Source organism: Dromiciops gliroides, chromosome 4 (assembly GCF_019393635.1).
Source record: "Dromiciops gliroides isolate mDroGli1 chromosome 4, mDroGli1.pri, whole genome shotgun sequence".
Classification (NCBI taxonomy): domain Eukaryota; kingdom Metazoa; phylum Chordata; class Mammalia; order Microbiotheria; family Microbiotheriidae; genus Dromiciops; species Dromiciops gliroides.
Window position 1 is genome coordinate 327,193,565 of NC_057864.1, and position 24,331 is coordinate 327,217,895.

The 24,331-nt window shown below is 42.3% G+C and overlaps 1 protein-coding gene across 1 annotated transcript in view; it reads right to left on the reverse strand.

Moving 5' to 3' along the window:
• The window catches only part of FAXC (failed axon connections homolog, metaxin like GST domain containing), an 81,105-nt gene extending 58,907 nt beyond the window's left edge, over positions 1 to 22,198 (reverse strand). The window contains exons 1-2 of the mRNA XM_044005144.1: positions 21,039 to 22,198; positions 15,017 to 15,152 (exon numbers count right to left, since the gene is read on the reverse strand). Of these exons, the coding sequence (XP_043861079.1) occupies positions 15,017 to 15,152; positions 21,039 to 21,301 (399 nt within the window). The 5' untranslated portion in view covers positions 21,302 to 22,198. The remainder of the gene's footprint in view (positions 1 to 15,016; positions 15,153 to 21,038) is intronic.
• Positions 22,199 to 24,331: the final 2,133 nt, after the last annotated feature.

Here is a 24,331-nt window from a genome sequence, read left to right on the forward strand (position 1 = left end):
GGAACCCAGATCTTAAGACTCCCTTCTTGGTAGGTTAGCTGCTTGATAGACCATACTGCTCAAAACATATTTATCTAAATGTTTATCCAATTAAATTCAGCATCCAATATTTTGAGGTTTAAAAATAACTAACATGGGGGCAGCTAGGTGGCGCAGTGGATAGAGCACCGGCCCTGGATTCAAGAGGACCTGAGTTCAAATCCAGCCTCAGACACTTTATACATTTACTAGTGACCCTGGGCAAGTCACTTAATCCCAATTGCCTCACCAAAAAAAAAAAAAATAGCTAACATAACTTAAGTTCACTAGTGACATTAAGTATTTATACAAATCTTAGGGAGAAAAAGATGAAAAGTAAAAAGACATGATCTTAGGAACACAACATTTTTACTGCCCTCTCAAAAAAACAAAACAAAACCCTATAGTCTTGCTGAGAGTCCCTCTAGATCTATTCTAAAAGTCAGTATTTGAAAGCTTCCCAACATAAGAGACTCGAGTATAGAAGGGGCTAGGGAGCTAGAAGAGTAAATAGAAAGACCTCAGTGTTTATCCCCAGTCTCAAAAAGATGATGGGAGGAGAGGTAGGTGGGAGAGAGAGAACACAGTCTGTACTCTAAAGCAGAGAAGGGAAGGGATAAATTGCTTTTTGGCTAGGCATATGGGCTGGGAACATTTGATTGAGAAGGTTGATCAATGAGACTCCCCACCCCCTGCCCCAGGGGCAATGAGGGTTAAGTGACTTGACCAGGGTCACACAGCTAGTAAGTGTCAAGTGTCTGAGGTCAGATTTGAACTCAGGTCCTCCTGAATCCAGGGCTGGTGTTTTATCTACTGTGCCACCTAGCTGCCCCCATCAATGGGACTTTTAACAACTGCCCAAGTGACCTGTACGTCTGGGCCAGTTGACTAGCCCCATATCATATTGGCGGTCTCAGTCGAACACACTTTGCTCCTTGAACTAAGAGAGGAAGTAGACTCTTGGTAAGGAAGTTTGATTATGCTGCCAGATGGGGTGCCTGTATCAGTTGATTTCAACTGTTTTATTTGTTACAAGGGAGTCTACTGGGAGTGGGTGACGTTTTAAAAAATCTTTTTAAGTCAAAGACTATAACACTTTATCAAGAAAGTGCCAGTGGCAGTAGCAGTGGAAAGCAGATGGCCACTTTGGAGGCAGTGATGAAGTAAAATAGTAGCAGAATAACATAGCCCCCTATGCCTTAATGAGAGACTGGACAATCCTGAGCTACTTCTCAAAGGCAGCAATGAATGCAACACAGACCCAAAAGACCTGAATGAAGCAATAAAAGGAATGGAGCAATGGAACATGAAAAGAGGAAGAAAAATTGGTGGGATATGGAAGCACAGTCACAAAATTCAAAGAAGGCAGGGCAGCTAGGTGGCACAGTAGATAAAGCAGCGGCCCTAGATTCAGGAATTCAAAACCGGCCTCAGACACTTGACATTTACTAGCTGTGTGACCCTGGGCAAGTCATTGAACCCTCATTGCCCTGACCAAAAAAAAAAAAAAATCCAAAAAAGAGCCTGGAACTAGAGGGTTAAAAGGCCCAGATCCATGAGGAAGAGCAATCTCAATCTTGTCCTTCACCAATTCAGTGAGTCTCATGGACTATGCAGGTCCAGGGGAGGGAATCAACTCTCTAGTGACTCCAAATTATTTGGGGGAACCTCAACCCTAAGGTTATGCTGTAAGTCTGGAACAACTAGATAGACTCCTAAGGAAAGTGGAATCTATCAAAGGAGTGGATTACCTAACTACCTAGCAACCCCAATCTGGATTCCCTGCTTAGAAGGGGGCCCCAACCTCAGCATGGTACTCTAAATTTGAAACAAATGTGTAAGTCCTTGGACAAGATGAAATCCACCAATGGGAAAGTATTTCTTAACTGTCTATATTCTTTGTTATGTATAAGGAATTTTTTCCATGTTTTGTTTTGTCAGTTTGGTCCTTAGAAGGGAACTGAGAATACCTAGATGAGAGCCAGAAACAAATCCAATTCAAACATTGAGAAAACATTTGGGATGGGATGGGATGGGATGGTGGGACCATGCATGGTCCATAGAACTATTATTGAGAAGCCTTCAAGATTACCCTCAGTCAATGCAAGTCCAGGACTTGAATTCTGGGTGATGGGTTATAATACCAGGACAACATGAAAAGAATGGAGATCTGGTTTAGGTTACTGAATTTTATACAAGAGATTAACTCTAATACTAGAAGTGATCTGTCCTTCCTCAAATCTCTGTAGCTATTTAATTTTCTAAGTTGGATTATAGTTAGGTACGTAACTATCCTATATCCATACTAGGTTACAAGCAGGGGCTGGATTCCTTTCAATTTGGCGATCGCTAGGGCCTAGCATAGTGCCTCACACATAGTAAGTGCTTAATAAATATGTCTCAAACTTAACACTTACTGGCTGTGTGACCCTGGGCAAGTCACTTAACCCCAATTGCCTCACTTAAAAAAAAAAAAGTTAAAAAAAAATAAAAAATAAATATGTCTCAAAAGGAGACTAACTACTACTTTGCAGAATTTAAAGAATGGGAAGGGAAATTAAAAGATCATCTAATCCAACCCATATAGGTATGCGTACCTTTTACACCCTTTCTGACAAGTGGGCTTCCAGGCTTAGACTTTCATTGATGGGAAACTCACTACTTCCTGATATATAGCTGATATATTCCACTTTCAGAAATCACTAAGTGTAAGGAAGTTTTTCATTGCATTAAGCTAAAATCTATCTATCCACTTTTATCTTCTATCCTATGCTCCTAGTTCTAACCTCTGAGGCCAAGCAAACCAAGTCTAATATTATTCTTATCTACATGATAGCTTTTGAAGAGAATCATCACGTACCCCTAAATCCTCTCTTATCCAGGCCAATGAGTATTCCCACCAATTCCTTCAGTTAATCCTCATGTGGCATAGTCTTCAATCCTCTCATTACCTTGGTCATCCTCCTCTGAACATGCTCCAGTTTATCATTGTCTATCCTAAAGCATACTTGAAATGTAATCTGACCATAAAAGAGCACAACAATGCCCTCCGCCCCCCCATTCTGGACACTATGCTTCTGTTAATTCTATTAAAGCTTCTATTATTGTAACCTAAAGTCACTTTAGCTTTTTGATGGCCATAACAGTCAGTTGACTTATAGTATACTTATAAACCACTAAGACCAGCAGATCTCCTTCATATAAATTATGGTTGATCATATCTCCCCAGTCTTGTATTTTTGCAGTTGACTTTTTGAACCAAAGTACCTAAATCATCCTGATCAACTTTGCCATTAAATATTTATGGAGTACCTATATAAAGAATACACTTTTGGGGCAGCTAGATGGCGCAGTGGATAGAGCACCGGCCCTGGAGTCAGGAGTACCTGAGTTCAAATCTGGCCTCAGACACTTAACACTTACTAGCTGTGTGACCCTGGGCAAGTCACTTAACCCCAATTGCCTCACTAAAAAAAAAGACAAAAACAAAAACAAGAATACACTTTTTCTTTTATTTCTATGTAAAAGCTATATACAGGAAAAGGTTTCCATTCCGATTCCACATAAGTCAGAACACCACTGGGTATTTTAAAGCATTATTCAGAAGTGTTCTTTTTTTGGGGGGGGATCCTATTTTGCCAACATTCTCTACGAAAATAAACCAATGCCAAAACCATATACTTCCAAACACTGTAACCTGGTGTCAACTTTCATAATACAGCCTATGTTGTCCCACAAGACAGTGGCAGAGCAACAGCTAGAGTTACATTCCTTCAAAGCAGCTGCTGTGAGTCTGGAAACCAAGTAGTCAGCCCAAATAACGACTCAGTCTTCTCTGCTCACTCCTCCAACATAGTTAGGATGAAATAATGGCCAGGCTGAATGACAACTGCAGCCACTAAAGGCTTCGCTTCTATACAGAGGTAAATAGCAGAATCACTTGAGTGTGGAAGAAAAAAAAAATCTACAGAAAAAAATGCAATGGATCAAAGAGTGGCTGCAAATTGCAAAAGTTCTAGAACTTCATTCGATTGTCAACAATACTGCAATTAAATGTGGCAGTGTTTGGTAGAGCAGTTATAGTATTAAAACAGATGGATGAGTAAGTGGCCCACTCTTGCCTTAATTTAACATTACTGCCTCCCAGTGATGCATCTCCTGCAGAGGACTGAATGCCAACACCTCAGCTGAACAATGACCCACAAAATCTGATCGAGGAGAACAGTCAAGGTGGACCACTTGGGCAAAAACAGTGATATCTGACATTTCTATGAAACACTTTAGAGTTTAGAGTGCCTCACTTATTTCATTTCATCCTCACAGACACCCACTGAGGAAGAATATAAGCCCTACTTTACAGAAGAAGAAATGGAGCTCAGAGAAAAGTGACTTGTTCCAAATCACACAGCAGGCCAAGTATTCCTTGGTAACAAGGCCCGTGTTCTTCCTACTATAACCCTAAATTTTTTTTCCTTCAGAAGAGAGAGGGAATACACACTCCAGTTACCTTACCCATCCATTACATTTTTTTTTCTGTGCAGAAACAGATGGCTAGCATGAAAGAACAACACAGCAAGACCTAACTGCCTGCTGTTTGCCAGCTTCTAAGGGTCCATAAAGAACCTGAAAAGCCTTGGGGGAGTAAGAGATCATGCTAATGTAAGCTCTGGTTACTATAATGGTTTCTTGAAAAGAAAATTTAAGTTGTTTTAGGCAATAAAAATAATGTTTAGTATTTCAAATAGCTCTCTTGGAATTCTCCAAATAAAGTACAGGTATTCAAAAACCCAGGTGACATTCTGAGCTCACTAAAAACAGCTGATCAATGGGCCAGATGCAAGGGATGACTGAACTCAGGAGGCCGGCCAAAGCTGGAGTTGGAAGGGAAGGGCGGACTCTGTTTTATCTCTGGCTTCTCCTCTCCTGTGCTTAATCTCCAGTGAAAGGTGAATGATTCTCCCCACCACCATTCCCTTTCCCCTGCTCTGAAGAAGCACCTACCTTAATGACAGCAAAATAATTGCAGCTCCTTCATGCGTCTTAGTGTTCCAACCATCCCCATCAAATAGAAAGGAAAAAACCTTTAGAGACTCAAGGGGGTGTCGTTTATAGGCACTGTCATTTTTTAAAAAGAACTGATAAAATTTTTAACTTTCCCCTTGAGGAAACTGGGTGGTACAGCAGATAGTGCTGGGAGTTGGAATTAGATCTGTATGGGGACAGCTAGGTGGTGAAGTAGATAAAGCAGCGGCCCTGGACTCAGGAGGACCTGAGTTCAAATTCAGCCTCAGACACTTGACACTAGCTGTGCGACTCTGAGCAAGTCACTTAACCCTCACTGCCCCACAAAACAAGCAATGACAAAAGAAAAAAAAAGAAAGAAAGAAAAGAAAGACCTGTATCCAAATCCTGTCTCACACACTTAATAGCTAACATTTATGTAGCATTTAGCTAGTTGTGGGACCCTGGGCAGTCACTTAAACCCTTCTGAGCCTCAGTTACCTCATTTGTAAAATGCCAATAATAATAGTGTCTACCTGGGGGCAGCTAGGTGGCACAGTGGATAAAGCACCGGCCCTGGATTCAGGACTACCTGAGTTCAGATCCAGCCTCAGACACTTGACATGTATTAGCTGTGTGACCCTGGGCAAGTCACTTAACCCCCTTTGCCCCACAAAAACAAAAGAATAAAGAAATAAATAAATAATAGTGTCTACCTCATGGAGTTGTCTTGAGAAACAAAGGAGTTACTAACATGGGTAATTGTTCAGTCATTTTTCAGTCATGTCCAACTCTTCATGACATCTTTTGGGGTTTTCTTGGCAAAGATACTGGATGGAGTTGTTTGCCACTTCCTTCTCCAGCTAATTTTGCAGATAAGCAAACTAAGGCAAACAGGATTAAGTGACTTGCCCGGGGCCACACAGCTAGAAAGTGTCTGAGGTCACATTTGAACTCAGGGAGATGAGTCTTCCTGACTCTAAGCCCAAAGCTCTATTCACTGTGCCACCTAGCTTCCCTAACACAGGCAACAGGTTACTGTTATTTGGATTTTTAACACCAGATATTTCTTTCACTGTCCAAATCCAAGTGTTAACTGACACATTTCCAATTAAATTCCCCATTTCCCCCACAGCAAACCCAATTTCCTACTAACAGCACCTCAACTAAAGCTTTCCAGAAGAGAACCTGAAGACTCTAGAAACTCAATTCCTGTCTTCCTCAGAATGTCTAGGGTGTTCTGCTCTGACCTGAAATTTCAGCTGTATAAGACAATTACATAGCGTGATAACTTCTGGGAAGCCCATCTGTAAAGGGATTGTGGCCAACAACCAGGGTGTGCTGATAAATGATTAACAACTAGGTCTCTGTGGAAATAAATCTACCCGTAATGCACTTTTAAGTTTAATCTGCCTTATTAACATTTTCCCTGTCACTTTCTTAAGTTCAGACAATCAAAAAAACAATAAATCAATCCCTGTTTTAACAATCAGGTGGTGAGATCCTGTTTGAGCTGGGTCCAGCATACATACCACTGCCAACTATTCTTCACAGAACAAATGTCCTAAATGTATTTAGGCTTTATATAAGAGGAAACTTCCACAGGTGGGATAGGCTTCCTAGGGAGCCAGTAGCTTCCTTCCCCACCACCCAAATCTTAAAGACTGGTTGGCCACATGTCCCATGACTCCCATGGAGTCTTCTTTCCAGATAGGGACTGGACATGATAACCACTGAGGTCCCTTCCAACTTCTGTGACTGAAGGTAGAGGCGAAGATTATTTTCAAGACATTGCATTGCTTTCCAAGGTCAAGTACATATGCAAAGCTATATGCAAACATATGTCTATATGCTGAAGCCCAGAACACAAAGATGTCTCTATAATGCCTTTGAGAACCAAGAGTGACCTCCAGATCTATGATAAGGCAATACTAATGGAACACAGGCTCTGACAGGTTCTACCAAGCTAGAAATGATGGAGGAGGCTAAAAGGGTTAACAGATAACCTATCAATAGTAGCTTTTCGGGGTATCTGGGTGGCACAGTGGATAGAGCAGCAGCCCTGGATTCAGGAGGACCTGAGTTCAAATCCGGCCTCAGACACTTGACACTTACTAGCTCTGTGACCTTGGGCAAGTCACTTAATCCCAACTGCCTCACAAAAAAAAAAAAAAATTAGTAGTTCTCAATAGTACCTAAAAGGGGTTAACAGAAAAACCTAAGACCCAAGCTCTGAAAGTTCTGAAAGGGATTAATGAATAACTTAAGACTTGGGCCTTCATTAATACAAATCAGGGCCTAGGTTCTTGTTACCCACATTAATCACCACTCATAACAAGAACATGAAGAGGCAGGTGATAGAGGCCTTAACCACAACAAAAACATAAAGAGCCAGGCTATAGAAATCCTAATTGATAAATGTTAATACCCGGAAACTAGGCCTAAGAATGAAAAACACAGGGACGCTCTGACCTTGGCAAGTTGAGGTAACATGCCCAGAAAAGGCCAAATTTGTCCCCAGCTCACCCCCAAAACACACCTCCACAGAAAAAGGTACCTGCCTCAGAGGTTGGCTTAGGACCCCAGGAAATCCAAATTATGATAAGCCCTCCCCTGTACCTCCCTAAAGTGGAGATTATTATCATGAGACTTATAATCAATCTATACTATAAATATAACTGTCTTCTCTCCCCCTATTCGAGAGACACCTCCATGGTGCCCTCCCTGTGGTCACTCACCGTATTGCAATAAAACTTGGGAAACTGAGTCACTGAGTCTTGTAATTCTTTGGGACGCCTCACGATCAATATGATCACCCTAATTCCATCTCACATCAGAAAGACTCTAGGGATGGACTAGTAAGACTGTGTCTGTCATCAGAGAGGATCAACCTAGCTGCTGCAAAGTGGTTCATCAGCAGAAGATGGACCAACAGGTGATGAATTTGTTTTTCCCCACAGCAACTCATAAAGACAATCTAATAAATAGTTTATTAGGAAGGGAGCATCAACATCAAAGAAATCACAGAACTATAAAGTATTAAAGGAAGAATCACCCAAAAGCAAAGGACTAGCAAAGCCAAAAGGGATGCTTTAGTAAGAGATGTGGCCAGTGCAATTCTCTCATGGCTCAGTGCTTTACAGTGAGAATATTATGCTATCCGACATTTATAAAAATGCTTTTTAAGGTTTGCTAAGTGCTTTTATATATTCTATCTGAAGTGATCTTTCCATTAACTCTGTGAGAGAAGTACTATTGATGTGAGATGGGTTTAATTGATCAGATTGATCATGAGGAATCCCAAAGAATTACAAGACTCAGTGACTCGGTTTACCAAGTTTTATTGCAATACTGTGAGTGGCCACAGGGAGGGCACCATGGAGGTGTCTCTCGAATAGGGGGAGAGAAGACAGTTATATTTATAGTATGGATAAATTGATTATCAGCCGCATTATAATAATCTCCACCTTAGGGAGGTATAGGGGAGGGCCTATCCTAATTTGGAGTTCCTGAGGGCTTAAGCCAACCCCCGAGACAGGGACCTTTTTCCATGGAGGTGTGTTTTGGGGGTTTACACGTCATAAGGTGAGCTGGGGACAAATTTGACCTTTTCTGCGTATGTTACCTCAACTTGCCAAGGTCAGAGCGTCCCTGTGTTTTTCATTCTTAGGCCTAGTTTCTGGGTATTAACATTTATCAGTTAGGATTTCTATAACCTATGTTTTTGTTGTAGTTAAGGTCTCTATGACCTGCCTCTTTATGTTTTTGTTGTGGGTGGTGATTAATGGAGGTAAATAACAGGAGCCAGACCTCCAGGTACCAGTTAACAAGAACCTAGGCCCTGACTTTCATGAGGGCCCAAGTCTTAAGTTATTCATTAATCCCTTTCAGAACTGGGGTCTGTAAGTTATAGTCCCTCTTGGCCCTCAGATCTTAGGTTTGTCTGTTAACCCCTTCCTTACCTCCTACATCACTATTATTATCCCCAATTTAAATACAAGGAAACTGGGGCTCAGAGAGGTTAAATTACTGCCCAAGATAAAGTGCTAATAAATTACTCCAGATCTCTACAATCCAATTAATTCAACTGCTACTTGGTCCTTAGGCTTGTATCAGCAACCCAGGCAGGGCATTCAAAGAACCCTAGCTCTGATGATCTCATTTGAACAAGCCAGGTGGCAGCTGCCAATGAATAGACGGCTGGGCCTAGAATCAGGAAAATTTGAGTTTGAATCTAGCCTCAGATACTTACTAGCTGTGTAACCTTAAGCAAATCTATCTGCCTAAGTTTTTTCAACTGTAAAATGGGACTAAAAATAGCACTTACCTCCCAGAGTTGTGGTAAGAATCCAATGAGATATTTGTAAAGCACTTAGTGCAAGGCCTACCAGGTAATAGGCACTTAATAAATAAATGTATGTTCCCCTTTCCCTTCCTCCTAAAACCTTTCTGTTTGGAGAGACCAAAGGAACCATTGAAACCACTCCCTTGCCCTCAACGGCAGTAAAACAAACCTAAAATCTGTTAAATGCACATGCACAATCATTGTGTGACACATTCCATTTGGGCTAGAAGAGAAGAGAGAACATCACTGACATAGAATGATACTTTTCTTCTGCTTGTCATGGGAGGATTATGGGCCCCGGTCACCCCAACAATTCTCTGGGGGGTTCAAGGAACTTTTCCTTGAAACCTCAGGGGTGTTCCCTTGAAATCAAGTAGGCCTCTCCTTGAACACAATCAAGGACACACACACTCACCTAACGGAGATAAGCGGCACAGATCGAACTGAGCATGCTCCAGGACCATCACCCTACATTCCAGTCATCCTAAGCATCTGGATGAGGTAATCCAGGAGAAGACCACCTGGAACTGCCCATCAGCAGACTGCTTAGACCCATCAGGACAAAGTTGACACCCACCACCAGATCTCTCAGGAGGGATTCTTCCTACCCCAGCGCAACTCGGGAAGACCACCAGCCCCTCAAGCAATAAGAGACTCTTACCCACCCCCATCTAAACCCTATAAAATGGCACCCCACAAGTTAGCAGGGGAGGAAAGCGTTTTGTTCTGGCAAAACCTTCCTCCCGATAGGTTTCTCTTGTACCCCAATAAACCTGTTCTCTTATTCCTAATTAGGTCTTGTGCGAGAGTGTAATTCTTTACAGAGGAATCCTAAGGACCCACGTGCATTCTCCTATCGGTTTCCCCCATATCATTTGGCACCCCACGTTGGGCGCCAGATGTAATGGTGGGAAATGGGGTACGGGATATGGTAGGGGTTGGGGTTCTTAGAAATTCCTCTTTAAAGAATTACACCCTCTTGCACACAAAACGTAGTTAGAATAAGGTGGTAGTTTATTGAGGAACAAGGGAAGGGAAGGGTGGGGGGGAGGGAAACCATGAAAGAAATCCTTGGACTTTTTTTTCATGGGGAGATTGGCATAAAGCACATGGCTCAGAGGTACCAAATCTCGAACAGGAGACTGGAAGGTACTTTTATAGAGGACTGATGGGGGTGGCCCGTGAAAAGTTCCTTTAGTGAGGGAGGATCATCCCCCACTGGTGGTAGCTGGGGGAATTGGGTGAGGAGTGGAGGACCATCCCCCACTGGTAGTGACTAGAGGAATTGGGTGAGTGGCTACAGATCCCTCTTCAGAACGCAAAGGCCGCAGCCACACCCAAACTTATCTCCCCAGGGTAAGGGAGACCAGAATGAAGGGTAGGAATCCCAAGCTAGCTCAGTCCGATTTGGTTCAGCTTATCTCTCTAGGCATTATCTGTCCTCTGGTTTAGTTTCTCAAGGAGAAGTTTCCTTGATGTGCCCCAGAGAATTTCTGGGGTGCTCTGCACCCCATGACATGCTTTTCCCCCTCCTTTGACATTTGTTGACTTTTCCCCAAAATAAATGAAATAAGAATGGTATAACTGAGTGGTACAATAGAAAGAGCACTAGACTTTGAGTTAAAAGACTTGGGTTTGAATTCCAGCCCTGCCACTTACAATCTGTGTGACCTTGGGCAATGAGAGGAATACCGGGTCCTCCTCGTAGTCAGGATACATTATTCAAGTTCTGGGGGCTTCTTCTCCCCCATCTCCACCCTTTTCCTGCAGAGTTAACAGTTAACCAAAAGAGGATAAGAACAGATAAGAACAGACTACATTATTCAAGCCTGAGGGGCCTATCTCCCAAAATTTTCCTTCCTTTCCCAGCTGAGTTAGAAGAGGTTTTCTGAAGTTAGATAACAAAGAATCATAAAATCTCAGGTTCTGGTTGCGTTAGATCTAGGACAAAAAGGGAAGTTTGCTGTGGCAAGTCTCTCCACTCTTCTAGAGCGAGCGTCCTTTCTTGCAAGATCGTAATAAAATGGCCTTCCTTCTTTGCACCAGACCGGGAGTCGTGCCTCAGTTTATCTGTTCCTAACACGCAAGTCGCTTAACTTGCCTAAATATTAGAGTTGCTCATCTATAACATTAGAGGGCAGTTGGACTACATGGCCACTAAAGGTTCTTAAAGCTCTAAATGTATGATCCTGTGATCTGCACGGAAGGAAAGAAGGAAACAAGCATGTGTTAAGGATCTACTGTGTACCAGGTATTGTGCTAAGCACTTAAAAATATTACCTCATTCGATCCTTACAACAATCCTGGGAGGTGGGGGCTATTATGGTCATCATTTTACAGTTGAGGAAACTGAGGCAGACAATTTAATGACCTGTCCAGGAACACATAGGTAGTTAGTGTCTGTGGCTAGATTTGAAATTAGGCCTTCCTGACTCCAGGCCTATTTCTCGGCCCACTGCACCACTTAACTCCCTCAATCTGCAAAATGAGGGACTAAATAAGCAGAAGACAACTGAGTATGCTTACAATGTCAGTTTCTACAGCACTTTATTGCTTCCCTCATGACGACAGTGTGGGGTAGGTGGTATACATATTACTTTCCTGATTTTACAGTTGAGGTAAATTGGGTTTATAAAGGTGAAGTGACAGGACCTTTATTCATCTCCCTTGCCCAGTCACACATCTAGCTAAGTGTTCAAGGTGGGATCCCTAGAGAGTTAGGAGGGCATCTTTCTTGGTCTTTAGATGAACTATTAGTACCTTCGACTACCTGTTTTCCTAATTGTCAAACAAGTGGCTAAGAACTATTCTCCTCGAAAACCACAATGGAAAAGGGAAAGAGAAGAAAGGGAACCACCAAAAATTAATAAGGAGAGGATCACAGCATCACAGATCTATCGAGCTAGAAGGGACCCCAGAAACCAAGTCCAACCCCTTCATTTACAAATGAGGAAACAGAAGCCCTGCGAGGTTAAGTGATTTGTCCTACATCACATAGGTTATAAATAGTAGAAATGGAATTCAAATCCAGATCCTCTCCCGCTAAACGTAAAACTCATGCCACTGTAACATTTTTATCAATGTACAGGCATTCTGAAGAACAATCTCTGTTCTTCCCCAAATCTGCAATATTGGATAAAGCTATGGTCTTAGCGTAAAGAAAACCCAGGTTCAAATCCAGCCTCTGATGCTACAAGAGTGACCACAGATAAGTCATAACCTTTTTAACCTTGTTTCCTCTTCTACAAAATGATTACAATAATATCTGTGATAATCTACCTCTCAGAGTTGTTTTGACCCTTAAGGGAAATTATGCAGATCAGAATTATGGCAATTTTGAAAGTAATATAAAAATATTAGTCATTTTTAGAAGAAAACCAAATAGAGAGGCTCCTTGTCTTCCAAACATTAGTATGCTTGATCAAGCTGCTTCCAGGGGAAAAGGAACTTTCTAGTACCACCAACCCCTCCTGAGATACCCACTAACTAAACTCATCCACCTGCCCCAGATGCCAACAGAAATTCCAATGCAAGGCCAGTCACAGCCTCCTGAGATGAAGACTGAGCTAGGAGCAGCAGCACAGGGAACCATCATGGGCTACCTGACATTTGGCCCATTCCAAACACTCTGAAAAGCTTTCAAATGTAATGCTATTCCCAGCAGAGGCAGAGCTGCTACAATCAAGGACTTTCATAAATCATGCATATAACCACCTCTACTCCACCCCCATGAATCAGCTAGATGGAGCAGTGATAGAATCATCAATCAATCAATCAACCAGCATTTCTTGAGCACCTACTATGTGCCAGGGCACAGTGTTGGGCCCTGAGGCTACAAAGATGAAAATGAAACATTCCTTGCCTTCAAAGAGCTTACAGTCAATTGGAAATGTTTTTTTTTAAAAAGACAGAAACCAAAAACTACAGAAAATGACAGGTACTAAACATGTTCTAACACCTTTTTCCCAGCTTCCCATAGTAACTAAGTAAAAGAAGATTTCTTATCTGTTATCATTTCTGTTATTTAATAGACAAATGTCTATTTGTCTATGTGATATACAAAAATGTGATATACAAAAACAATGCGACTATTTGCCATTACATTTTTTTACATCACAGAGTAGGTTGTAAAATGGAATTTCCTTCTCCGCAGGTTCTTAAGAAAGGGTTGACAATTATCATTCCAAGGTTGTTTAGATACAAAATTGCCTGTGGACAACGGGATAACACAGATAATCTCTTTGGGTTTCTGCCACCATAATGCAACCAAGCATTTAGTTTTTCCCACCCTATCTTCCCACACTGCCTCCCCGCCACCCTCCACCCCGCAAAAAAAAAAAAATACTGAGTGGACCAATGTGTGACTTTTTGGAAATAGCTTAAGCTTTACTGTCACCCAGAAACTTAATCAGAAACAATTTTTTGTAGCATCATCATGACAAGGAACAGTCCTTTACTATCATGGAAAATTAAAAATACTGCCAGGAATTTGCTGCTTTCATGACAAGAAACAAATCATTTTTAGAGATCTCCATAACAGCATAAGAATGGAAAAGAAAGAGAGGAAACATTAGGAAGGATAAAACAACCTGCAGAGATGCCATTTCTTGAATAATGACAGGTTAAGAAAAAACACTGGGTTTGCTTAGCACCCAACTCTGGAACCAACAGTCAGTGCTTTAGCCCAGCCAAGGTAATGTCTGCATGGCCTCAGAATATACCTAGGATATTTATTAATTTATTAAATTTATTAAATTTTTTTATATTTATTTAATTTATCCAGAAGGATATTTATCTTTCTGGGATCCTGGAATCCAGGAGGAAAAAAAAATCGTCTCCAAAGAATAAGAATGAAGAAAAGGTGATAGGAGTGTAGAAGAGTATAATCTATGAGGTTAGCACAGTGAGCCTGGTCAGATCAAAAGAGTACTGTTTTATCTCAGAAACACATCAGGGTACAATGGTCCACTTTATCAAAGAATTACAAAATCCCAGAATGGGAGGCAGCTTGGTGGTGCAGTGGATAAAGCACCAGCCCTGGATTCAGGAGGACCTGAGTTCAAATCCAGCCTCAGAGACACTTGGCACTTACTAGCTGTGTGACCCTGGGCAACTCACTTAACCCTCATTGCCCTGCAAACAAACAAACAAAAAAATCCCAGAATAGGAAAGGAATTTAGGTCATCTAGTCCCACCCTGAAATCCCCTCCATATTAATCCCCTGACCTCAGCTTGAAGACATCCAGTGATGAATAACTCACTATCTTCCAGGATAATCCATTCCATGTTGGGATAACTCTAATTGTTAGGAAGTTCCTCCTTATATATTAGGCTGAAATATGCTTGCCTGTAACTTTCACCTGTGGTTCCTTAGTTCTTCCCTGTAGAGCTAAGCAGAATAAATCTAATCTTCACCAAGGATTAGTTAATATACCCCCATGTGCCATACTTAAGCTATGGTGAAAACATCAACAAACCCTGAGATCTGTGATGTCCGTATGGCTAAGGGCACACCATAGTCCAGTGAAGTTTAACTAGGGTGCCAAGCATATAATCAGTATTTCTGCTGAATCAAATTAAATTCTCTGCTACTAGTAGGCTCTATTAGGGTGGGAGCGGAACCTCATATGCACAGAACATGCACAGATGTACCTGGTAAGGTAAGTCGGCCATCCTTAAATAAGTTTCCATTTTCAAACAGAAAGGAGACAAACTGGGGACACCATTGTTTGGCCTTGAGAACTGATGCAAAATAATAGCATCTTTGGAGTCAACCTCTTGCTCTTTCCTGTCAAAACCAGAACAGAAATAAAAACAACAACAACAACAATAGAACACGTGTTATATATTCAGCAAACTGAGTTCATGAGAAAGAAACTACTAAGACACAGATCTTTAATGAGATAGCAGACCTGTTTTATTCATCAAGTCAAAAGCACTTAACTTACAGAAAGGAGGCTTAGCCAATACAACAGAAAAGAGCAGGAAACTTTAGTTCTCACTAATAGTGACTTAAGAACTTAGGGAAAATGTTTCAACCTTCTTTGCTTAAGTGTATAATGATAACAATGATGATGATGACGACAAGGAAAACTGCAATGATCTTTATATAGCACTTCAGTATTTACAAAATGCTTCACATTTATCATCTCACAACAACCCTTCGAGGTATAAAACTCCCCAAGGTCAAAGAAGTGGTTAATTGACTTGTCCATGATCATCACACAGCTGTTGTCAAAGTCAGAATTTGAACCCAGATCCTTCTGACTCCAAACCAGGCACTCAGACTGTCTCTCCTCAGATATAAGTAGGCCTTAGGAGCAAGAAAAGCATTTTCCAGAATAAATCCATTTCATTCAGTATAGATAATGTTTCTTCTATCACAGCCAAGTTGGATGGGACTGAAATATTCAATCTACTAAAATCATCTATAAAACCACATCATATATGGAGACCCAGAAATAACAGTCTGGCTAAGTACATGCCACCAGAATTGTCTTCAGGGAACTAGCTCAGCTTAGTGGTTTAGTCCCAAAGATACAGATATCATGAAGATCTTGCTTCTCATCACCTTCCCTTTGCTCCCAATATCAGCTGCCTTAGCAATGGCCTTTTCTCTCACTTCCAGTGTCCACCTCTCATCTCTTCATTCTAGGAAGCCTATCACCACCCTCCCTTTTTGTTATCCCTCATTTGCATACTACTGTCTCATTTTATTTTTAAGCTTTGGCTGCTCTCTTGGAAAATAGTAAACTGCTCATTGGCATCCATGAAGCACAGACTATTGATAACAAGAGATAAGGTGTTCTTACCCTGCATGTTCCATTCTTTCTCATAGAGTCCCCCTGGATCCCTCCCACTCCATTCATTTCAAGAATTGATTTGAATTGCCATCTACTTTTTCATTCTGTTTTTTCCAAACCAATGATAGAACTTACTAACTTTAGCTTTCTCTTTAAAACTTCTAACTCTCTGTTTGATTTATTTGTCACCCTTTTTTGGGGTAGTATTAGTCAATACGCCCCCTCACACTATCCTTATCCGGAGTATTTGAAAACATTAACAGACCTTGAAACCAACTATGGCCATCTATTTAAGGGCAGGCCACAGTCCCATGAGGCCCCAGTATGCCATCAAGCATTTGCTTAACGTTTTTGATAAATGAGGTGACATTTTCTGCCACTACTCTCATGAGGGGTGGTACAGTAGAAAAACACTGAACTTGGAGTCTGAAGACCTGGACATGAATCCCAACCATGCCAATTACCAGCTGTGTGACCTCAGGAAAATAACAACTTCTTTGGACCTCAGTTTCTTCATCTGTAATCAGAACCACACTTATAAATATATACCTACCAGGGTCGTTTTAAGACTCACAGAATGTTAAAGTTGAAAGGGACCTTACAGATCATCTATTCTACTCCCCCCCCCTTGATTTAACAGGTGGGGAGCCAGAGAAGAAAAATGATTTGCTTTATGTCACATATTTAATTAGTGGCAGAGCCAAGAATGGATGGCTAGGTAGCGAACTGGATAGCCTAGACTCAGGAAGACATCTTCCTGAGTTCAAATCTGGCCTCAGATACTTACTAGCTGTGTGACCCTGGACAAGTCACTTAACCCTGTTTGCCTCACTTTCCTTATCTATAAAATGAACTGGAGAAGGAAATGGCAAACCATTCCAGTATTTTTGCCAAGAAAACCACAAATGGGGTCATGGAGAGTTAGTCACGACTGGAAAAGGACTGAACAACAAAAGAGCCAAGAATAGCATTCAGGCTTCCTGACTCCCCAGGCCTGTGCTCTTTCCACTAAACTCTATAAGCAAAGTCTTGCTTTGTAAACTTAAAGTGCTATATTAAGTTAACAAATTCAATAAACTTTTACTAAGTGTCCTGCACAAAGTCGGTGCTTTATAAATAATGTGAGCAATTATTTGTTACCACGCCTACTGAAAGGCATTTTCTTATTTAGTACTCCTAGGCTTCATCTACATTTGAAATCATTCCATTTCTTTTTAAACTTTGCACAGATATTCACTAAGAGTGTCAATATTAGGGGAAGGGAAGTATAGTTTCAAAATGTTTGTATATCAATGGGCATAAAACTGAAGTTAATGAGCAAAACATTTTGAATATTCCTCTTTACTAGTCAAAATAATGGAAATAAGTTTTTCTTTCTGTAGATCCAAATACTTTCATTTAGATGAGAATGCTTTACATGTCAAGATAATAGTAAATGAAGCCTTTATTTAGGCTATCCTTAAAAAGCACAAAGTAAAATGTGGACCAATTATCTAGGTATCTAGTCCAAAGAAGGCTGGACATCATATGGGATACTTTTAATTAAGGATAGAATATAAGTGAAAGCCATATCAATACAGGAACATTTATCTTCTACATACAGATAGCATCTAGTGTTGCATGCCTGACACACACTAGATACCTAATAAATGCTTGTGGTTGATTGATTGATTGAATTCACATAAAAATTTTCTACAACTTACTTCTAGATGACACAGTGGATAAAGTGCTGGACCTGGAGTCAGAAACACCTGAGTTCAAATCCCACCTCAGACACTTACCAGCAATGTGACACTGGGTAAGTAACTTAACCTCAGTTTCCTCATCTGTAAAATGAATTGGGTAATAAAACTCACAGGGTTGTTGTGAGGATCAAATGAGATAATATTTGTAAGACATTTTACAAACCTTAAAGTGCCGTATAAATGCTAACTATTATTATTTTTATTACTACTGAAACTGTGTATACCTGTATTTCCAGAGTTTAGCTTAAACCCCACCTAAATAAACTCAAAAGTTTGACTTTGGTATAACTCTTTTTCCATCACATTCCTCCTCCTTTTCAGGTACCTTTTACCAGGCATCCACTGAAGGCAGCATAGGACGAGAGAAACAGTCCTGGTTCTAGAAACAGAGGACATAGGCTCATATCCTACCTTTAGTATCTGTGTTACCTAGAGCAAGTCAATCGATCTGATTTACAAAATTCAGGTAGGGGAGGAGGGGTGCAGAAATACCTTCTGAGGTCACAGTCAGCTCTAGATCTAGGCTACCTAGGGAACATTTGGAACCCTACCTAGGTCTGCCTTCCTGGCCAATACCTTATTATCTGGACCTTTTTTTTCCTCTGGCCCCAATAAAAACTTTCTTCAGAGCCTACTACCACTTAGGGATCATATTTGCATTCACAGAAGGAATTTCCAGAGACATAATGCCTTATCCCTCAGGATTTAGGGAATATTTGTCACCATTGAGGGAGAAATATTAGAAGTACAAGGGGATTTCATTATGGCCAGTTCTGACCACTAAGATATATTTCAAGGTTATTTCTGGAATATAATAAGCTGAATACTTTAAAGCTACACTTACACTTATAAATGACATGGAGAACTGAGATAAACATGCCATAGGAGTTTTTAAAAAAAAGAAGAAAGAAAACCTTATGGCCTAAAATCTAATTATGATATAATTGGGTTCCTGTTTCAATTCCTCATTCCTCCCTCCATTAAAGTCCTACTCTAATGACTAATGGTGGTCTGGGTTTTTTGTTTGTTTGTTTTGTTTTTGTTGTTTTTTTGTTGTTTTGCAGGGCAATGGGGCTTAAGTGACTTGCCCAAGGTCACACAGCTAGTAAGTGTCAAGTGTCTGAGGCCGGATTTGAACTCAGGAACTCCTGAATCCAGGGCCGGTGCTTTATCCACTGCACCACCTAGCCGCCCCTGGTCTGGGTTTTTAAAGACTATGCCAGAGGGGTACAAGTTCTGTTAGTATCCCTACTAAGCTGAGTGGTTCCAGTGATGGTCTACATGTTACATCCATGGGCCAGCCACACTAATACGTAGAGAAGGGTAGCCAACAGGTGATACAATCCTTTCCCCAAAACAACTAATGAAAAATATTTCTAAAAGCATGGAGGGGTTGTATCAGTGGAGGGAGTCCTCAGATGCATAGAACCATGCATGAATTTAAGCCTGAATCATTAGAATAAATTGCTTCAAATCTCTGCCCTACTTTGCAGAGTAAGGGACATAATTTCCTGTGTGAGAAAAAAAAAAAAGCAGGCACAAACATAAAAAACCTAAGAGCATCAATTTGCTGTACAGCTTGAAGCAGATAACTGCAGATGTGGACATGATGGCTTAAAACCCAAACCCTTTTCCCACAGCTGTTGTATAAGATTCCTGCTCTGCAAACTGAAGAATACAAATATACAAGACAATGTCATAACACATTCTTTTCCTCAAATGTGAGTGTTTCAGGTTTTTGTTTCCTATAAAGATCATTTAATAGGCTTTTTGGAAGGGGAATGGGAAATTGGGAAATGTAAGTGGCATCAAAACAAAGGATCGATAGAAAAATTGAAAGGTCATTATAGAACCTCTCTTTGCACTATATTGTGGAAGATTTCCCCCCACTGGAGAAAAAAATATGCATATGCTCCTCTTTATAGGAATTTGCCAAAAAGACATTTTGGTCCTTTGAAGATGCTTTATGGAAAACTGTTTCTTGCTTCCAGCGACCTTTCAGCAATTTAAGGAAGGCTTAATTACAGTATAATTTTCATCATATCTTTAAGCACCTAATCCATGAACCTCCCCCGCAGAACACCCGCCCCCACATCCTTCCTCAAGATAAACACCTTCCTTTCCAGTTGGCTCCACAAGCAGTTAGCTGAAGCCACCATTTTCGGAGATTTTCCACATCTATCCCTGTAAACAAACGACAGAAGCCTCTACTACCGTTTCTAGCCCTTCCAGGTTTCCTGTTAAAGGCAAACGCACATACACACAGCCATGTGGTGCCCTAACTCTCAGATATTCTCAGTGCTCACAAGGTTATTCAATTGGAAGTTGAAACTGGCAGTCCTGCAGCCTGATCCACATAGTGGTGAGTATGAAACAAGGATGGTGCCCTGTTCTTTCTGCAGGCAGCTCTAAACAGGTTAATACTGCATCAGTTTCCAAGGCTGCTCAAACACATCGGCTCAAGCTTAAAAACAGCCCTTCAAAGACGCTACAACAGGATTTGCAACTACAACCTCTCCGAAACTGAAGGAGGGGCCAGGTGGGTTAAATTGAGAGTGCTCAAAACTCATATGCCAGTACAGCCTTCCAATCAAGTGTTGCAGCCTGTTTCATGTTGTTCATCGAATAAACAAATCCTCAGTCTGATTCAATTCCCAAAACCCAGGCCACTCAATCCTATAAGTAAAATAAAAACCCAAGTGCCCCACTATTATGCTTCGTAACAACCACCATAACCCCGGGCTTTTTCTGCTCAACACCAATGTGAATTTGGATAGGTTTGTTGGCCACTTTCTTCTTAGTTCATTTAGCTGCTCAGCCTCCTGGAAACTCAAAATTTGCACATACCGCCAGGTGACCACTGAGATACCCTCGGGGTGTCACCTAGAGTGCGGGCATTTCTGCGACCTGGCCAGACTTAGGGAAGAGAGGAGGGGCTGGGGCGGACTCCGTTCTCACCTGTCTAGGGCTGCCTGCCTGGCTCGCGCCCACCCCCGCCCCCACCCGAGTCAACAACGCCCCGGACTGCAGCAGCAACAACAACAGCAGCAGCAGCAGCAGCAGCCACCGCAGCCCGCTCAGGGGCCCTCTGGCAGTCTCCCAGGGCTCGCCGTCTCTCGATCTCACCTAATGGCCAGGAGCTCGTGGAGCAGGTACGCCGCTGCAGCCAGCAGGGCTCCCCCAGTCAAGTACAGGGTTTTCTTCCACCAGGAATCCGAACCCAACCCTGCCATGATCCCTCCGTAATCCTGCAAAGGGAAAGCGATGATGTCCCCATAAAAGGTATAGGGCTCCTCAGATCCGGCCCACAAGCCGAAGGAGATGCTCTGGTTCCGGCTCAGATCCACCACACACGACCTGGACGAGGCAAAGCCAATCCCCCAGTGCATGCTGCGCGGCTGGCGCCCGGCGGCCCTCGGCTGGCCAGGGCGGTGCGCATGGGACAAGGAGGAGGAGGAAGAGGCGATGGAGGAGGGCTCCGAGACGAGGCGTCAGGAGCGCGAGCGAGCTCAGCGAGCAGCTGGCGCGGAGAGAAGTGGAGGAGATGGAGGAGGAGGAGGAGGAAGAGCAGAAGGAGGAGGAGGAGGAAGAAGAGAAACAAGAGCTGGAGCAGCAGCAGCACCTGGCCGGGGTTGATCTGGCTCTCTCCGTAGCAGCCGAAGCCGCAGCCACCACCGGCGCATCCTCCGGCTGCTTCTCTTTGCCTTTCTTTGTGCCCAGAGGAGCCTGGGTGATGTCATTGCTCCTCAGGGCAGGAAAATAGATGGGGGAGAAAATCACCTTCGTACCTGCCCCACCCCCACCCTTCACCCCTCACTTCTCAAGTCCCTCCTCCTCTTCCTCCTCCTGCACCAAGCGTCTCGGACCCAGACTGGGGAACCACTGGCGAGGCCATGTCTAAATCTGGGGCTGAGCCCTCACGGCCCCGACAGTCCAGTCCATGGTTTCTGCGCCTCTAAGCGGCGCTCGCTGCGCGGCACGCCTGAGAAATGATCTCTCTGGACCAGAGGGGCTGTGGCAGGCTGGGAAGTCCGCCTGACAATGAGAGAGCTTCCTCTACGCATCCTCCAAGGGAGAGCGGAGAGTACGCAAGGATCTTGCAAGGTCCCTTCAGCTTCTCCACCCTCCGTGCCTCATTCTCCTCCCTGTCCTGTCTTCTGTCCTAGGTATTTGGGAAAGGTCACAGGCAGAGGGCACAACTCACCTCAAGCTAAGAGGGATATTCGGACTAGCAGACCAGCGCTGCTGGAGCTGGGGAAGGGGGAAGGGGAAAGGGGAAAGGGGAAAGAGAAGGGGGCAGGGCCGGGAGGAGAGGACCCGGATTGATGTCTGGAATTAGATTGATTACCACTAAGGTACCAGTTTTCTATTTGAATTGAAGAGAAAGTCAAATCAGTCAACTAATATTTATTAGGGGCATACTATGTGCAGGGAGCACTGTGCTAAGTGAGGAAGTGAGGAAGGAAGGAAGGAAGGAAGGAAGGAAGGAAGGAAGGAAGGAAGGAAGGAAGGAAGGAAGGAAGGAAGGAAGGAAGGAAGGAAGGAAGGAAGGAAGGAAGGAAGGAAGGAAGGAAGGAAGGAAGGAAGGAAGGAAGGGAGGGAGGGAGGGAGGGAGGGAGGGAGGGAGAGAAAAAGAGAAAGAAAAGAAAGAGAATTTAGGCTTCATTATATGTTCCTTGGGGACCATAGGCCCGTTTTGACTCCTCAAAAAAAAAAATACTAAGGGTAGGAAAGTTAGTCTCTAGCAAACCCCTTCAAATATTATCTCCTTTGAGATTTTGGGAATGGACTTCCCAGATCCACATCCAATATCTTTTGGTTTATAGAAATCTCCCAAAATGTAATGTTGTGAAGAACGACACTTTTTTAAGTACAAAAAACACCATGCAGGTATTTAAGAAGAGCAAATATAGAAAGTTTTCAGTGAGGCAATGAAGGAAGCCAATTTGGAGTCAGAAAGACCTGAGTTCAAGTGCTACCTCTTTCACATTCTATGTGTGACCTGGGGCAAGTCACTTAACCTCTTAATGTCCAATTCAATTCTAAAACTATATCACTGCAGAGAAGGTGCTGATCCTCACTGATAGAGGAAATTTCCTCAATGGGAGTTCCCTATGCCAATGAAATCAGAAGTTGGGTAACCCCCTCACCGACAAAATCAATCAATACACATTTTTAAATGCCTACTATGTTAAGCACTGGGAATACATAGAGAGGCAAAAGACAGTCCTTGCCCTCAAGAAGTCCACAATCTAACCTTTGAGAAAGATATTGTAGTTAATATTAATGTCATTTTATAAGAGTGAACATGAAGGCTTTGAAAGATTAGGTAACTTGCCCATCATTACACAGAAAGTAAGTCTTTGGGATAGAGGAGCTTTAAATTCAGACCTCCTGACTCCAAGTACTCTATCCACTACACCAAGCTGTTTCTAGATAGATGATGTGTATGAGATGTGGATAAGGTGTAATCTACAGGACACGATAGCTAATTGGATATGAGAAGGAAAAAAAAAAAGCCAAAGTTAACCCTCAAGTTATTCACCCTTGACGTACAGAGATGCTACAAAGAGAAACAGTGAAGCTGAAAGAAAGATCAGGCTCAAAACAAAAAGTAATGAATTTGATTTCAGACTTGCTGAATGTTAAGTGCCATCAGGACATCTGGTGTAAATGTTTAATAGGTAACTAGATCATTTATGAAATGCCTAATCTGTGTCAGTTACTGTGCTAAGCACGAGGGATACAAAGAAAAGCAAAGAGTAAAAAAAAGACAAAAAACAAAAAAAACAAAAACAAAACCCACTACAATCCTTGCTCTCAAGGAACTTACAGCCTAATGGACACAGGTCTGAAGGTCTGAACAATGGTCAGGGCTGTAGATATAGATTTGGGAATCACTGTCATGGAGACAATAGTTGAAGCTTTAGGAGTGAATAAAATTGGCACGGGAAAGCAAGAAGAAAGAGAGAGAAGAGAACCAAGGACAAGCCCAAATAGAAAACCCATATTTAGGGCCAGAAAGAGGATAATAGACAATGAGGGCAGCAGAGGAGCAGTTAGATAGGAGAACCAGGAAAGCATAGTAGTATCTTTGAGGTAGGTCCTTAAAATATGTTGCTTGACTGACTGACTTCCTCTTCAAAAGAGAAGAGAGTGAGTAGTGGAGCTGATCAATAATGTTCAAAGCTACAGAAAGGTTCATCAAAATTCGGCCAAAAGGGGACAGCGAGGTGGCGCAGTGGATTTAGCCCTGGATTTAGGAGGACCTGAATTCAAACCCGGCCTCAGACACTTGACACTTACTAGCTGTGTGACCCTGGGCAAGTCACTTAACCCTCATTGCCCCACCAAAAAAAAAGGGGGGGGGGCAAAGAAAAACTGATGACCTTAGAGAGAATAGCTTTATGTTAGTGGTA